General features: G+C 35.3%; 2 protein-coding genes across 3 annotated transcripts; both read right to left on the bottom strand.

Moving 5' to 3' along the window:
* Positions 1–1,443: 1,443 nt before the first annotated feature.
* Positions 1,444–4,649, bottom strand: LOC144447451 (NADH dehydrogenase [ubiquinone] 1 alpha subcomplex subunit 8-like). The gene is made up of 3 exons (XM_078137481.1): positions 4,467–4,649; positions 3,773–4,027; positions 1,444–2,324 (listed from the first exon to the last, which is right to left on the bottom strand). The coding sequence occupies exons 1-3, from the start codon at positions 4,587–4,589 to the stop codon at positions 2,190–2,192; spliced, it is 513 nt and encodes a 170-aa protein (XP_077993607.1). The 5' UTR covers positions 4,590–4,649; the 3' UTR covers positions 1,444–2,189.
* A 1,065-nt stretch (positions 4,650–5,714) lies between these two features.
* On the bottom strand, positions 5,715–11,235 carry LOC144447574 (HSPB1-associated protein 1 homolog). 2 transcript variants are annotated; one of them, XM_078137645.1, is made up of 7 exons: positions 11,151–11,235; positions 9,255–9,488; positions 8,348–8,538; positions 7,841–7,977; positions 7,265–7,517; positions 6,788–6,901; positions 5,715–6,510 (listed from the first exon to the last, which is right to left on the bottom strand). In XM_078137645.1, exons 2-7 carry the CDS (start codon positions 9,442–9,444, stop codon positions 5,932–5,934), a joined length of 1,464 nt encoding a protein of 487 aa, XP_077993771.1. In that variant the 5' UTR covers positions 9,445–9,488; positions 11,151–11,235; the 3' UTR covers positions 5,715–5,931. The 2 variants fall into 2 exon arrangements, with proteins under 2 accessions (XP_077993771.1, XP_077993772.1); XM_078137646.1 differs by lacking the exon at positions 11,151–11,235 and having other exon boundaries at positions 9,255–9,549.
* Between the last annotated feature and the right edge of the window lie 1,774 nt (positions 11,236–13,009).

Below are 13,009 nucleotides of genomic sequence, written 5' to 3'. Positions count from 1 at the left end.
TTTTTTAGATAAAATAAATATTCATGAACGAGCCATAATTGCACATGCGTAGAACGTATAACAACGTAACCTTTGACCCTTACACCCGGCAAATGTTTTTGCGATTGTTTGTGTACGTATACTGGGCAATCATTCATGTCATTGATCACTTAGTTCCGGGATACTTGTTGCTGTACTCTAAGTTGTCACTCATGCTTGGTCCTTCTACACTCAAAATGTTTAATAGACCACTGTTCGACCTTCGGAAGTAATTTTTTTGTGATAGTACCATGGCTTTCCGCTTTCCTTCACCTTGATCCATCTATTGTAACGTTACAATAATATCAACAACCCGACCGGTTTACGTAGTAACCGTGGAGTCACCTTCTATAATCTCACCATGTCAGAAATAAACATTCCCTGTCTCCGTGAATATAGTAGTCAAACGTTTTTATTTCACTTATTTATTTTTTATACTGTTATCATTGTTTATTTATTTTAGTCAACTATAAAGTACAAGTTCAAAATCCCATCAGCATCTTTTCTCTTCTTACTTGTGTACAACATGTAGTATTTCCAGAATAATATGTACAGACTGAGAGGTTAGTGTTTTTATGAGTAAAGTAGGTAGAATCACAGTCCCACAGTGATAGAGGGATGTGGTAGAATCATGGACACATACAACCAAAATTGTTTACCATGACGGTAAGTCTCTGGATTAAATAATGTATGGTGCATTGAACTCTATGTCATTGTAATACCTGATTCTCCCAGTGTCTTGATTTTTTTATGACAAGGAAAAGTTAAGATTTTATACAAGCTGTTTTTTGTTTCTAGCTTTTTATCATTCCTGGGTTTGCAGTCAAAACTAAAAATGTTCAAAAACAAAACACAACGAAAACCTCAAAATCAAAGCTAGCACTATAATTATTGCAACTACTCTTACACTTGATAAAACCATTCTACATCCCAACAATACACATCTATATCATTGGTTTTGGAGCACAAGGTATACATCAAAACATAATGGCCAATAATTTTTCTCATTTTTACTGAAATTAAGGTTTTTCATGATGAGTCGTCATGATATCTTATTCTACACTAATTTTCTTTATTCAGCCTTAAAATACTTGTGACATAATGTGTTTTGTGACCTCATATTCGACCTATGGTTACATTACACTGACATACTAGTAAACCACACCCTCTTTTATCAATGGCACCTTCCAAGACACACCACCAATATTTATTTAGCAGTGTCACAGAAGGAATAACAGCTCTGGTTTGCAAGAATGTTACATGACCGCTTGCGTCACTTTTATTTTCTAAGGCAGAATAAAGACAAACTGTTAGTGAATAATTACATATATGGTGGCAAATTATTTTTGATTAATTAAAGTGTAAAGAAATGAAAATACCACAAGATGAATAAGATTTGTTTTTGAATTTATTAACATAAACTCATGCTAACAAACACAGCAAATAACGATCAAAACTTGATCTTATTCTACATTGCTTGCAATGTTCCAAAACATCAATTTTTACACACACACATACTGGAATCATCTGAACTGTTTAAAAGTGCACTGTCTGACTTAGAGCTACACAAACCAAAATAATCATTCCATTGTTCATACAATATCCTATCTGTGCTGTGTTACATTCCTCACAGTGGGCACAGGTTATTTACTTTGCAGTTCCTAGATCATTATTAGAAACTATGGATATTCACAAGTTGATGTAGGTTTTTTTTTTGTGGCTGAGAAAAGACTGCTACTTGTCATATGATTGCACCTGACTGTAAGAATATCATTGAAGTGTACAACATGACATTTGTTTGTTATGTACATTGCATGTGACATACTGAGTCAGTTGGATATGTCTCAAGTCAGTGCAGAGGAGGCCTGGCTGGATTTGTATCTCCAGAGAGAAGTAAAGTCAATATTTGATTTCACATGAACTCAATCTTGTAGGATGACAAACAAATTAGCCATACTTCCTCAAGCAACTTCTGCAATCACCTCTGTTATACTGAACATGGTCCCTAGTGTACCTTGTAATATTGAAAGATTTTTAAGCTTGTAGCAATTGATGACACTTCATAATTTCAAGTACTTGTACTTGTCAAAAACCAATTAATCATACTAGAATAAGAAACAACTGCTATATTACATTATTTCAGTTAAACATACACTCTGAATAACTAGTAACTAGTTCCAGAAATAAAAGCGAGATCCATATTTTGCTGGTGGTAGATCCTTGGGGGGTTTTTCATTTGGAGTTGGTGGTGGTTTAGGTCTAGTTTTCTTTGCAGGGTATGGTCTCTCTGTCTTCACTACTGTGGTCTGTTGAAATAAAATGAAGATTTTCAGTTTCATGGCAAGAAATGCATATAGACTAGTATATCAGCACTTTTCTATGGCTGGCCTTTACAGTAATCATAAAATCAAAATAATGCCTATCAGTGCTTATGATGTTATAGTACCTTCAAAAAGTTGGATACTACATATAATAAACACTGTACGTGTACCCAAAACTTTTGTTTTTGGTTAACAAGTTCAAGTTGCCTAACTCGTAACACTTACACTTAATCTGAGGGTATTCTTGTTTAAATTGGATATACTGCAGAACTCACTGAATCAGCTAACAAGAGTCTCTTAATTCTAACACAATTCAAGACCAAGACATTTGGTAGCCACACATTTTCAAACGATGCACCAAGGCTATGGATTCTTTATCAATTGGATATACATGTACATGAATCATTAAATCTGAACACTTTCAAGATAATACTGTATGTGTATGCTCAAAAGAGCATATTGTGTGGATGGCCCTTGTTATTTGGGTGCATTATAAATTATTTAGATAAGATTAGATTAGAGATTAGATTAGATATGATTAGATTACAACCCATAACACCAAAGTATAGCGGTTTCCTGTATGTACTAGACATTTATAGGATCCATATCAAGTGTAAAAGTATACTGTTTCATTTGCTAATTGACCACATTAGAAAGGCCACATGCTAGGCTTGTAAATAAACCAATTGAAACAGTATACTTTTACACTTGATATGAATGCTATAAACAAGTGTAGCACATAGAGAAAGTGCTTTACTTCAGTGTTACTCATTGTAATATGAATGCTATAAACAAGTGTAGCACATAGAGAAAGTGTTTTACTTCAGTGTTACTCATTGTAGATACATGTACTCTGAAGACCACTAAATAGCTGTGCATTACAGCTATATGTACTTGTGACAAGTTTGACTGCCCTCACAGGTCTTCTTGATCTAGGGGTTGAGTGGTGTGTGAGGGCACACTATCAAAATCCTCTATCAACTTATATCATTTCCCATTGACCAATTTTTCAATCACATATTTTTCTTGTTCATAGAGAGATGATATCAAAGAGAAAGCTGGAGTAACATGGCCCAGATGTGCAAAGGACAGACGATTGTGGAAGACTTTGACAGAGGGCTACATTTAGCTGTAGATGGAGATAGTCTTATCACTTTTATAATAATAATAATAATAATAATAATAATAATAATAATAATAATAATAATGTTGGTTTTATAACATATATAACATATTGATTTTATAACATAACATTGTAGTTCTTGTATTAAATACTATCATAAGATGTAAAAGTAAAATAGATACTAGTACTTGTAGAGATAGACATTTTCCTTTGATAATTGTATTTAGAATTTTCCCAACTCTTTCGCTTTCTACAGACAATTTACTGGTCTATAAAGTGTAAATACATGTATGTACATGTACTCCTTTACCTGGGTCAATTCTCCAAGTTCAGGTCTGATCCATCCTAACTTTTCAAATACACAGTTATCAAACTTCTCTTGTTGTTTTCTACATCTGCGAAACTCCAATTCCTTCCTATCCAGACAGGTCCAGTACTCAGCAAATGGTTCACTGCAATGTGTCTTGATGGTTTGAAGAAAATCAACGACACACTGACTGACAGCTCTGCCTTCCTTCAGACACTTTCGAGGATCATCCTCTTCATATCTGCACAGCATGAACTCCTAGAAATAAACAGTCCTGAGAGTTGTAGTAACTCGTACTTACATAATTATTGCAATACTAATATAATAGATGAATCTACCATCGCCTTCTAACATCATTCCAAATGAGACGACCCTTGAATCTGGCATGGGGGGGGGGGGGGGGTATTTGACCAAGGTCTCCATCTCAATATCATTATCAGTTGGTGATACGGCCCGGGGTCACAATATTGGTTTGCATCAAACATATATATCCATGACTTATTGATAAATATTTGTCCCAAGCTATGTTGCGTACTTCTATGGTTCAAGGCATGTCAAGTTATGTATGTCGCATGGAGCCTTTACATGCCATTGGACACAGCAAAGGTAGAAATGATATACAATGTACAAATTACAATGCTTACGTGATGTCCAATGCACCATCCTGAGCTGCTGCAGACGACCCCCAAACCCTTACCTTATTTGCCTTATCGCATTGTCTGCCGTAGTGATGAGATCCAGCTTTCAATACTGCTGTCGTGACTGGTACTTCTGGCGTACTTAGTTCTTCATAACTAGGTAATTTTGGGGCAGTCGGCATCGTGAAGGGGTACCGGTAGTTGTCTGGGAAAGTTTGGCCAGTACCTTCACAGAATAATGGCGTCCACCAAATCACGCGAGATGTTGATCTTGAGATTGAACATTTACCACAGAGGGCGCTAACATTGATTGCAACGGAAAATGCAAATACATGTGCGCGGAAAATGCGGAATACTTCATGACATTTTGTAACAGTTCTAAAGTGGTCGAGTCATGTCGTCGATGATGAATGGGGATTTTTTATTATATAAAACAAACTTTGATATGCTTTCTAATTGAAAAAGAAATAGCTTGTAAAATTTGTGAGCATACATACATATTTACCTATTACATACAGCACAGATTGGGTTTTGGATGAAAACTGCGTAGGTTGGGATCAGAATTTACGACAGGGGGAGAAATGGGGGGGGGGGGCATGAAAAAAATTGAGGATTCGATTAAGGGGGGGGGGGGCAATGAAAATTCTGATGGTCAGAAAGGGGGTGGGGGTGGGCAGAAATACTTTGCTTATGATTTGAACCAAATTAAACCTCAGGAGTGATCGTTTAAAGAGTAAATTTAAAAAAAATTCTCGCAGCTTCGCCTCAATTACTTCTACAACCTATATTCAGTGATGAGTTGGGAGACAGTCATGCGAATGCATTTGTGTACGTGTATGCCTTCATCTCAGTGTCTGTCTCTCTTTCTGCCTCTCCCTCTCTAGCTCTGTATGTATGTATGTATGTATGTATGTATGTATGTATGTATGTATGTATGTATGTCCCTCTCTGTCTCATTCATTCATTCATTTGTGATGAGGTTTCCTGTGCAATTTACATAATTATATATCCCTTCCTATAACTTACACATAGAAACAGATCTATGAGATACATGACACAAGAGAGTGACCAAAGATTTTGTAAAACTGTTAAATTGTGTTTCAAGATGAGCACAATGTTTTGTTTTATTGTTCTACCGGGGGTATGTACATTATTAAACAGCAGAAAGAAATTTTACCATGATTTTATTACAGATAAGTTGATAACCATATTATACCAGATTTACATAGTGAATTAATCTGTCATACTTGAAATACTGATAATTTGACTGTAAACTGTGAGGTGTGCTGTGATGGCACGCCGGGGCACCCTCACACATCGATCAGAGGAGGCTGGTGAGGGCAGAATGACACAATGTATCTTACAGTCTACAAAGACTGCAGGCTGTAAAAAAGTCTTATCACATTAGCCTTTGAAGACAAAACTCATAAGCTACTCTTGGTTGAGTATGTTTTCTGTCTAGTTTGATGCCATGTTCAAAGATTATCAATATCTCTGAAAACCATCTCAGAATATTTTGGTTTGTCATCTTCCTTCATTTTCAGGTTTGTTTTGTAAGCATTTATCTTTCATCAATTCTGCCACTTGTTTGACAACAGATGGATGTGTTAGACATTCTACGATCATTTCATAACTTGGATCCTTTATGCAAAGTTCAGTGTCATCTTTAGTTCTAATTTTGGGTTTTTGGTCATTTAAATTTTTGACATTTTCATCCGTTTGACTTTGTTCTTCAGCTTGTTGTCTGATGGATGGCATACATTTAATTTCTTGTACAATCTGTCTCCTCATCAAATCTTGCAAAAGTTTTTCATCTCCTAGTCTTGTTGCATCTAATGTCTTGATATCCTGATGACTATCAAATGTTTCATCAAGTTCTGAAGTTTTAAGTTTTTTATGGACATGTCCATCACAATCTGTTTTCAATGTTTCAGCAAATTCTGGCTTGTTTTTATTCTTTTTACTATCTCCCTGAAAATTTCTACCCACTATGCTCTCCTTTTTACCATCTCCCTGGGTATGTCTACCCACAATGCCCTTCTCACATGCTTTTCTTATGGCTGCCTTCATGTACTGGAGGTTGGTTTCAGAATTGGTAAAGTCCTATTAAGAGAAAATACATTTGTTCATCAATAATTAACTTGTCTCAAGTTTTCAGAACAAAAATACTTGTTTCTATCATTTATTATTTTCCTGATTTTTGAAGTCATCCCAGTGTATTTTCCTGTATGTCTCTGAATATTAGAAAAATGCATAGAAAAACAAAAACCAAGAACTTATTTAGACAACCACATTTTGTATATCTTCTTACCCTATTCCTGTAACTCCCATCATCAACCCTTACCCTATTCCTGTAACTTTCAATTATTTCCCTACATACCTCTGTTGGGTTCAGCCAAGGGTATTTCCCATCCTGGTCTTTTATCTGTGATAGCAAGTTACAAGTTATAGTCCTAGTAATGGCTTCTTCCACTCGTGTATCATTATCTATATCCTTCAATAAAAAACACAGAGAATTAATAATAGTGTCATCATAATCATTATCATAAAGCCTTCCTATAAACATTGGCATCTCCTGTAACATAGTCAGACTGCAGCTCAAAGGCAAAAGACAAAATTTGAAGACCATTACACACTTTTGTAAAATTCATGACAACTGTTTTGAATCTTAATTACCATTTCAGATCACCAAGTGAAATGTTCAGATGCTCAACCACCACATATGCAATCATTGTTATGATTTTCACAAATCTATGCATATCATATCATATCATATCATATCATATCAAATCATATCATATCATATCTCATATCATATCATATCATATCATATCATATGTGTTACAGTAATACTTACTAATTCAATCCATGTATTGATACTAACTGCCGTTGTGTCACATTCCACAAAATGCCACCAATGTGTGGGTACAAACAACACATCACCTGGTTCTAATGTCACAATGTATGGAGTAGCATCCTGGAATTTGGGGAAGCTTAATAAATCTGGACTAAGGATGTTAACTTGACTAAACACACTGGATTCTTCATATGGAATTCTTGTGGGATACAACATGGAAGTCTGGTGTGGTGGGAATAAGTGCCAGGTTTTCCTGAAATGTGTATAAAAATGTACTATAAATGAACAATTACTGTGCATAGACTTGTATCACTTAGTCTAGTCCCTATATGGTATTGTTACAATTTACAGGCATCCAGACTGTATACCACCAGATTACACCCATAAGTATCATAATGGTGTGATGATGTATAAATGAACATGTACTGTCCATAGACTTGTACCACTAGATTACACCCATAAGTATCATAATGGTGTGATGATGTATAAATGAACACGTACTGTCCATAGACTTGTACCACTAGATTACACCCATAAGTATCATAATGGCATGATGATGTATAAATGTACACTTACTGTCCATAGACTTGTACTACTAGATTACACCCATAAGTATCATAATGGCATGGTGTATGAGATCCACTACTTCCAATCCATATTGTACTCTGTGTACCATCGCGACCATGGAAACCAAAGTCATCCCATCTAACAGACTGAAAACCAATCATTCAAATTATTTAGAGTTGTAAGCAAATAAGTGATCACTAGGCAAGGTTATTGTGATGCTAGAAATGAAATTAGCACTGTAAACTATATTGTTTGGAGACTGTATGAAGCAGTCATGCAAGGATAATGTAAAAGTATGGCGAGTCAATAGAATCAAATGGCTCAACAAATTTTTATAAGTAAATTTATAATGGTATTTTGATTGTTCATTGTAATGTTTGTTTGTTTGCCTAGGAATATACACATATTACCAGTACTCTGCATCCATAAGCAATTTTATGATACATAAATCATATTAGCCAGTCAATTAAAAGTTTGTGTAAATTTTTTTTTTTTAAATAAGGTTGGCAAGGTTACCTTCAATACATCTGTATTATCTTTGAATACATGTGCCATATACTTGTAGTCTGCATAACACCAGTACTCTGTCAAACTGAATTCATTCAATGGATTTCCTGCTGACACACCTGTATCCTCACTTCTCAGCCAATCACTGAATTGCTGCAATGTTGCATCTCTATAGCAACAGTCTCTCTCCCATAGAACCCCTGGAGGTGAAAAGATAATTGACCAATCATTTAACAGCACATATATGATGTTACTTTATACTGGGTCTAGCTGGAGACTTGACTGGGAGCACCTTCCTCTTTTTGACTGATCTGATTAAAATCTGATGAGAGAGCAGGTAATGATTCAATTAAATTTACTTTATTCAATGAGGAGACATATATAAATCAACATAACAGTGGATGGTCTAGTCTAGAAGCTATCCATTGGCTTTGAATCTCTTTCTATGTCTAGTCAAATAGATGTATGTAGAATTACATTCCGTGCTAAATGTTTATTACCATCAGCAGCTGTATTTTATCCAATTGGAGACAGATGATCTTATCACATCACATCACATCCACATGTGACTAAGATTCAAACTTGAAGGTGGTGTTACCATTTATATAATTTGCATATATCAGAATTGTGTTTTTCTTGAATGTATTACCCATTACAAGTGCCTGTCAATGTGTGATGGATTACTACTGACATGCATGCCATATGTTCACACTTTTGTCAGCGTGTGGTCAAGCTACATTGTCACCTGATTATCCATCCACTTGATCATAGACCCTACACTACATTGTAAATTTCATGTAGGGTCTATGATTTGACTAGCTGTTAGTAATGACCTTTGCTAAGACTAGAATTGAAAGCCAGCATTTAGATTCTAGTCTATTTATGTTCAAGAGAAACTAAATAATGTACATCTTACCTTGTTGTCTACATTGCTTTGGTCCAATTCTAAATGTCAGTTTTTGGTCTTCTAAGACATCAGAGAGACTTTGAACTGTCCAAGATCTAGCCGGCCAATCATCTATCATACCATGGAACACTACTGGTTGAGGCAGAACATCCATAACAAGTTTGTTGGCCATTTCTGCTGAGATGGGCTTTGTTGCCATGACAACACTTTCTTCTATGGTACTTCAACTCAGGAGTGAAATCTCTATATGTTACATATATTTGGAATATCAAGTACAGAATGAACATTTTACTCCTAAGTTCTGAAGTAAGACACAGTCATCCTAAGTTTCCAGCTAACTGTGATTTTAATGAATCTGACGGAACAAAATAGTTAATTCATTTAGAATACAATAGCTAGAACTTATCATTACTTTTTGGGGGCAAGTTAGACTGTCTACAGTCACTCGCGCCTTTTTTCCCTACATTTTATCTAAACTTAAGTCGTTGCAGTGCTCCGATCAGGCGCAACACTACTATAATCGCATACTGATATTGAGGACCTCGATATCAGTATGCGATTATAGTAGTATTGCGCCAGATCGGAGTGCGGCGACAACTTAAGTTTAGGTAAAACGTAGGGAAAAAAAGGTGCGAGCAACTGTCGACAGTCTAGGGGCAAGTGTATGGTTTACATATAAATACAAAACTGGACACCCCCCCCCCCCAAAAAATAAAAATAAAAAATAAAAAATAAAATAAAAATAAAAAAGTGCTACAATTACTTCAACTCTCCTGACCTTATATTAAACACATTCACTGATATTTTCCTCTCAAAGTCTGAATCCAGGAAGGATTAATTGTGATAATGTATTCATGTGCGCTTGAAGACATAGTACATGCAAAGATATGAAAACTATCCCTTTTAACTTTAAAGCTTCATTCCCTTAGCTGCTACTGGAATGTTTTGGGACTGTTTTGTTAGATATACAAATATGTAGTCTTAATCATAATATTGTTTACTCTGAGCATTGAATCACATGTGGGTAAATATATTTGTGTAGCAGTAAGCTTATTTACATAATAAGTATAGTACAATATATCCAATCAAATTGATTTTTTTATCTACATCCTAAAATCAGCTCCCCCCCCCCCATAAATCACGATTTAAGCTTTAAAAGTACATAATTATACTACTTATAGAGTAAATAGACCACTAATTGACATGAATAATGGCTAATTACTAGCTTGTCCAACTCATCAGTGATTACTCGTTGGTCCTTCATGCACACAATTGCAGTATGGTAGTATAGTGGCAACTGTTGACATGAGTATGGATTTAAAATGTTGAAGTATATTTGGTCAGTATAACTCCATCCTCCATAGAGATGTACTAGTTAGTATGTGAACTAATTATCATGCTGATATGTATGGACTTTTCTATTTGTCAGTGAAAATACTAATTGGAATCTCATCTGATACAAATGAATTAATGTAAGTAAGGTATATACCAAGAACATGGACATTGATTTCTGATGAGATAGAACCGATATATAAAAATGAAATTAGACCATAACCATCCAAGAATTACGCTTACCATTACATTGGAAAGAGTTTGTATTTTTGTGATTAATGACAATAGCCTTTATTTTAAGGTATAGATCTTGGAGACTAGTCTCTCCAACATCTATATTTTCACTCTGTTACTCATGTCAAAGTTGCCATGGACTAGGAGGTACTGCCTGCAACAATGCACAGGACAAGTTGCAGATGGTACATGCATGATCGCGACCTGTACTGGGGTCGCGAGGCCAGGGACTTTATATTCTGATTGGCTTGTATTGTATCTTTACTGCACCAAACACCTCTAAATTATGAAATGTAGTATATCTAACATTACACAACACGAAAACACGATAACACTTACTTAATCTCATGTTGAATCAACGTGCGTTGTTTCCCACACCACACCACACATTAGAATTTAGAAACAAGCAACAAACAGAAAGTGTTTCGGAGATGAGGGCATGTGTATTAGTCAGGTGACAAGTCACATGACATATACGAGAAGGGTCATTCAGAGGTCACTCACATCCTGTAGGTCACTCACATCCTCTAAGGCTGTGGCTATATTTTACACACAAAAACTGTCGTTTACTATTTTTGTGGTCTAGCCAAATGTAAAGTTTGCCATTATTTATTTATTTATTTATTTATTTATTTATTTATTTATTTATTTATTTATTTATTTATTTATCTATTTATTTGTTTGTTTGTTTATTTATTTGTTTACTTATTTGTTTATTTACTTATTTGTTTGTTTGTTTGTTTGTTTGCCGCAATGCACGTCATTTTGCTTTGCGACATATGTAAATTTGACCGAATGACGGCCATATTTGGAGTTACAAATCAAAATGTAAGACATAATTCAGACACTGTAGTGCATAGAGATTCCATTCAAGTGTCTACCCCATATTAGCAGGTACAAACTTTCTTTCAAGACATTGACCTTAGATCTTTACCTTCACGGTCTCAGAATGAAGGCATTTCTTGCCTATTAAAGGCACTTTGTAGTATATATTTGCTTCAAATTTCTTTTCAATCATGGTCACACGGGTATTATTTTAGTGATCATATCACTTTTTATTGAATGATGGCCATATTTGGAGTGACAAAAATTACTGCAAATTTAAACCTCAAAAACTTCAATACTTGTACACTACACACATACTCAATTCAAGTGTCTATAACCCCGCGTCCATTCACATGCAAGCATTCTTGTAACACTGTGGCATTTGACCTTGAGCTTGGCAGTCAATTATCAAAATCAAGCTATTTCTTGCATACTGCAGACAGTCTGTAGCATTTATGTGTGTGTCGGTTATGTAGAGAGGAGTACTAAATCCATCAACATAACGGCCTAGGCTACATATCATGCAAATTGCATTGTAATGTTTTTGTTCACTGAAACCTACTAGTCAAGTTTATAAGTTTCCTGCAAGTATTTTTAAAATTCGGAATACTCTTCTTGCTTTGAACGGTATTTGTTTGAGCTGTGTATATACAGTTGAGATAAAAGTAAACTGCACCTCAAGTTGAGGACCAATTTCTCTGAAATCAAATCCTTAAAGCCCTGCCAAGTGTGTACAGAACCGATCATTCTCGTATGATAGGCTATAAGTTTACGTTTTTACAGTTGCCATAGTGACGCTGGGCCTGGGATTTTACAATGATTACAAATGTAAAACAGATATGATCATGGATATGGATGTTGTTTATTTATCATCGGTTTCCGGCTCCGGCATGTATTTATGGCCCATCTTTTGTCATATGTTTTTTTAAGTGTTTTCTTTATTTCAGGCAAACAAGAGCTCGCCCTTGCATTTTTCCGGGTTCATATCCTGGTCTCTGAGTCGGGCACGAATTGACATCTGGAGTACACTTAAGCGAGTTATACTGCATCCAGGTATACCATAATTCTTGCATGTCATGCATTGAGGAGAGTCTAGTAAAAATGAGGCGTAAGGTATGTACATTGTAAGTCCCTAGAAGTGTACATGCTTTAAATAATCATATATTGCTACCGTATTTCGTGTATTGAAAAGAATGGTGATATTCTCAAAACTCACTAGAGCGGCAACATTTGTCAACATGACGACAATTTATTACAGGGACTTTCAGCTATTTAATTCATACCTAGCATATAGGTGACTAATCCTGCTTACAGACGGTGCATGAGTGTATTATTACTGACTTGACTCTAATTTGTAAATTTTGGGCTAAACA

Source organism: Glandiceps talaboti, chromosome 16 (assembly GCF_964340395.1).
Source record: "Glandiceps talaboti chromosome 16, keGlaTala1.1, whole genome shotgun sequence".
Lineage (NCBI taxonomy): Eukaryota > Metazoa > Hemichordata > Enteropneusta > Spengelidae > Glandiceps > Glandiceps talaboti.
The sequence above is the reverse complement of the archived record's forward strand: the minus strand, read 5'-3'. Positions and strand labels throughout refer to the sequence as shown.